This window comes from Salvelinus namaycush, chromosome 25 (assembly GCF_016432855.1).
Source record: "Salvelinus namaycush isolate Seneca chromosome 25, SaNama_1.0, whole genome shotgun sequence".
Classification (NCBI taxonomy): domain Eukaryota; kingdom Metazoa; phylum Chordata; class Actinopteri; order Salmoniformes; family Salmonidae; genus Salvelinus; species Salvelinus namaycush.
In genome coordinates, this window is record NC_052331.1 from 40963410 (window position 1) to 40968158 (window position 4749).

General features: G+C 45.6%; 1 protein-coding gene across 1 annotated transcript; it reads right to left on the minus strand.

The window, feature by feature from the left end:
- Positions 1 to 654: 654 nt before the first annotated feature.
- On the minus strand, positions 655 to 4153 carry LOC120019951. The gene is made up of 2 exons (XM_038963363.1): positions 4136 to 4153; positions 655 to 1698 (listed from the first exon to the last, which is right to left on the minus strand). Exons 1-2 carry the CDS (start codon positions 4151 to 4153, stop codon positions 730 to 732), a joined length of 987 nt encoding a protein of 328 aa, XP_038819291.1. The 3' UTR covers positions 655 to 729.
- Positions 4154 to 4749: the final 596 nt, after the last annotated feature.

Below are 4749 nucleotides of genomic sequence, written 5' to 3' on the forward strand. Positions count from 1 at the left end.
TTGATAATATTACATACATTTCAGACAGCAATGGCTTTTTAGTGTGTTTTCATGTGTTTTCACACATTATCAGAACCACTGTGATATATCGGTAATGTTGTTGTGTAGTTAGGGTATTAATTAATGCTTCCATAAGAAAATGGGAGCTTGTTTCAAAACCTTTTTATTTGGAACTAAAATAAAACAACTAACCAGAGAGTTTGAGGTTGAAAGGTTTTAGAAAAGCTATGAAAACAACATTAAATACACTCAGGAGAGACTATGTTCACAAAACGGAATGGACAATGTACAACCACAGAAAACATACTGACACAAACTTAGATTAGACCGTCTTCAAGTATATTAGCTATCCCTATTCTACAAACACAATACAGACGATTTCTTCTACAGGCAAACGTAGTATTTAATGCGCAACTTTCACATAGACTTCTATGGGACCATAAAACCTAGAGGGACTCATGTTGGGTTTCCCACAGTCAGGATATCACAGCCAGTAAAATTATATACCTTCAGGCACTGTAATTGAGCAAATCTGATTAACTATTGCAGGTCTGGAACTTCCTGTTGATAAGACACTAGCCGTCCTGCTTTAGCAGTATTGGACCATGGGAGATATTTTAGCACCTTGGGAGGACCATGAGAGTGTGTGTGTAAAACATTACCTTGTCTCACTTTCTTCCAGTTCTAGCGATCTAGCGTCTAGTTGACATTTGTGTGACGTGTGTTTTTTTAAATGTACTTCTTCCTGTACTGGCCCATGGCCATGTAACTCCTCAGGAAGTCTTCGAACTGTGGGACAGCGTACCCGGGCCCGGCCTTCTGCTGCACCGGCTTCTCCTTGGGCTCCTTGGCCGCTGATTCCATCGCAGCGGGGGAGTCCTCGGCGCGACGAAGGCGGCAGTTGTAGTCGTATTCGGGGTCGCAGTCGGGATCGGGCAAGATCACGCCGCTCTTGGGCTTGTTGGCCTCGGCGGTGAGGGTAGCAGGGGCGGACATGCCGTTGCAGGTGAAGTCGTAGGGGTGGCACTGGGGTACGGCGGGGGTCTTGGGTTCGTCGCTGGCCTCCACAGGAGTGCAGTCCTTGTCGTAGTGCATGTAACAGTCATGGCCCTCCTTGGTCTTCCCGAGGACGCCCAGGCGGGAGCGGATCTGGAACTGAGGCAGCGTTGGTGGGGCCTTATGGAGGGCGGCGGCGGCACCAAGCAGGCAGTATGGGTCGTAGCGCGGGTCACATGCCAGAGGGGCGGGGGCTGGTGCCGGTACGTCTTTTGGCGTGTACTCCAGGACGGGCTTGGTGAGGCCCGCCAGCTTGGTGGCGGTGAGGGGGTTGCAGCCCTTGTCAAAGAGGGGGTTGCAGTGCTGTTCCTTGGGGGTCTCCAGGGGAGCGGGAGGAGGGGTCACTATGCTAGCCATGCACAGGGGGTCGGTGGCCGGGTCGCAGGTGGGGTACAGGTGGAAGAAGCCGGAGGGAGCCTTCTTCACCAGCTGGGGCTGGCAGTAGGGGTCCTTGGTGGGATCGCAGCCCAGGGCAGCATAGGACGGGGCGGATCCAGTAGCGGGCCTGTAGCCGTAGGCGGCGCGCAGGTGGTACTGCAGACACTCGGTGTTGTCAGGGTTACAGATACGCAGCAGCTCTGTCTTCTGCTCAGCGGTGAGGAAGGGGTCCAGGACTGGGGCGTAGTAGAACCCTGTAGAGGTCTTCAGATAGGATCAGTCTGCAGCCAGTACAGAAGGGCTCTGAAATTTGCAGAAAGGCTAGCTTCAAACAGAAATTTGCATCCTGTAGCACAAACTCCAAAAAGTTCTGGGAGAATAAGAGCACCTCCTCCCAGCTGCCCACTGCACTGAGGCTAGGAAACACTGTCACCATCGATAAATCTACGATAATCGAGATTTTCAATAAGCATTTCTCTACGGCTGGCCATGCTTTCCACCTGGCTACCCCTACCCTGGTCAACAGCCCTGCACCCCCCACAGCAACTTGCCCAAGCCTTCCCCATTTCTCCTTCACTCAAATCCAGATAGCTGATGTTCTGAAAGAGCTGCAAAATCTGGACCCTACAAATCAGCCGGGCTAGACAATCTGGACCCTCTCTTTCTAAAATTATCTGCCAAAATTGTTGCAACCCCTATTACTAGCCTGTTCAACATCTCTTTCGTATCATCTGAGATCCCCAAAGATTGTAAAGTTGCCACGGTCATCCCCCTCTTCAAAGGGGGAGACACTCTAGACCCAAGGTCTTCGAAAGCCAAGTTAACAAACAGATCACCGACCATTTCGAACCCCACCGTACCTTCTCCGCAATGGAATCTGGTTTCCGAGCTGGTCATGGGTGCACCTCAGCCACGCTCAAGGTCCTAAACGATATCATAACCGCCATCAATAAGAGACAGTACTGTGCAGCCGTATTCATCGACCTGGCCAAGGCTTTCGACTCTGTCAATCACCACATTCTTATCGGCAGACTCAACAGCCTTGGTTTCTCAAATGACTGCCTCGCCTGCTTCACCAACTACTTCTCAGACAGAGTTCAGTTTGTCAAATCGGAGGGCCTGTTGTCCGGACCTCTGGCAGTCTCAATGGGGGTGCCACAGGGTTCAATTCTCGGGCCGACTCTTTTCTCTGTATACATCAAGGATGTCGCTCTTGCTGCTGGTGATTCTCTGATCCACGTCTACGCAGACGACACCATTCTGTATACTTCTGGCCCTTCTTTGCACACTGTGTTAACTAACCTCCAGATGAGCTTCAATGCAATATAACTCTCCTTCCGTGGTCTCCAACTGCTCTTAATCTCTCTGGGACATGTGGACTAGCGTCCCACCGGCCAACATCCAGTGAAGATGCAGAGCGCCAAATTCAAATAAATTACTATAAAAATGTAACTTTCATGAAATCACACATGCAATACATCAACTGAAAGCTACACTTGTTGTGAATCCAGCCAATGTGTCAGATTTCAAAAAGGCTTTACGGTGAAAGCAAACAATGCTATTATCTGAGGATAGCACCCCAGCAAACAAACACAGACAATCCTATTTCAACCCTCCAGGCGTGACACAAAACGCAGAAATACATATATAATTCATGCCTTACCTTTGACGAGCTTCTTCTGTTGGCACTCCAATATGTCCCATAAACATCACAAATGGTCCTTTTGTTCGATTAATTCCGTCGATATATATCCAAAATGTCCATTTATTTGGCGCGTTTGATCCAGAAAAACACTGGTTCAAACTCGCGCAACGTGACTACAAAAAATATCCTAAGTTACCTGTAAGCTTTGTCCAAACATTTCAAACTACTTTTGTAATACAACTTTAGGTATTTTTTAACGTAAATAATCAATCAAATTTAAGACGGGATGACCTGTGTTCAATACCGGAGGAAAACAATGTGTAGCGCACTTTCAGGTCACGCGCCTCTAACAAAAAGTACACTTCTCTCTACCCTCATTCTGAACAGTGCTACCTCTTAATTTCTCAAAGGAAAAACCTCAACCAATTTCTAAAGACTGTTGACATCCAGTGGAAGCGATAGAAACTGCAAGAAGGTCCCTTAGAAATCTGGATTCCCAATGAAACCTCATTGAAAAGAGAGTGACCTCAAAAACAAAATGCTGAATGGTTTGTCCTCGGGGTTTCGCCTGCCAAATAAGTTCTGTTATACTCACAGACATGATTCAAACAGTTTTAGAAACTTCATATTGTTTTCTATCCAAATCCACTAATAATATGCATATCTTAGCTTCTGGGTCTGAGTAGCAGGCAGTTTTGCTATACTGTAATTATTTTGCCACTATGGCTTATTTATTGCCTTACCTCGCTTATCTTACCTCATTTGCACACACTGTATATAGACTTCTTCTATTGTGTTACTGACTGTATGTTTGTTTATTCCATGTGTAACTCTGTGTTGATGTTTGTGTCGCACTGCTTTGCTTTGTCTTGGCCAGGTCGCAGTTGTAGATGAGAACTTGTTCTCAACTAGCCTACCTGGTTAAATAAAGGTGAAATAAAAATAAATATAAAAGAAAGACTTGTTCTGACTTCCTGGATACACCTACAATAGCCTTACCACACCCCTGGATTCCACTGCTGGATTCAGGAGATGACCAGCAGAAAGTATTCTTACCTCTAAAATGCTGAACATGTTTGCTAATATGACATACATTTCAGACAACAATGGCTTTTTACTGTGTTTTCACACATGGACAGAACCACTGTGATATATCGATTATGTCGTTGTGTACTGTGGGTATTAATTAATGTTTCCATAAGAAAATGGAAGCTTGTTTCAAATCTTTTTATTTGGAACTGACCAGAGGAAGGGTTTGAGGTTGACAGGCTTTAGAAATACTATGAAAACATTAAATACACTCAGGAGAGACTATGTTCACAAAACACTGGAAATGGACAATGTACAACCACAGAAAATATACCAACATATTGACACAAATTTAGATTAGACCATCTTCAAGTCTGCTAGCTTCCCCTATTCTACAAACATCATACAGATGATTTATTCTACAGGCAAATGTAGTATTTAATGCGCACCTTTCACATAGACTTCTATGGGAGCATAAAACCTAGAGAGACTCATGTTGTGTTCCCCAAAGACAGGATATCACAGCCAATATATCACAGCCGGTATATGTGACACACCACCTGGATTCGGTCTTATGTAGCAAAATTTGAAATTGTGTTTTTTACATTATATAAAAGTAGAGACTCAGAGCTACAAAATGG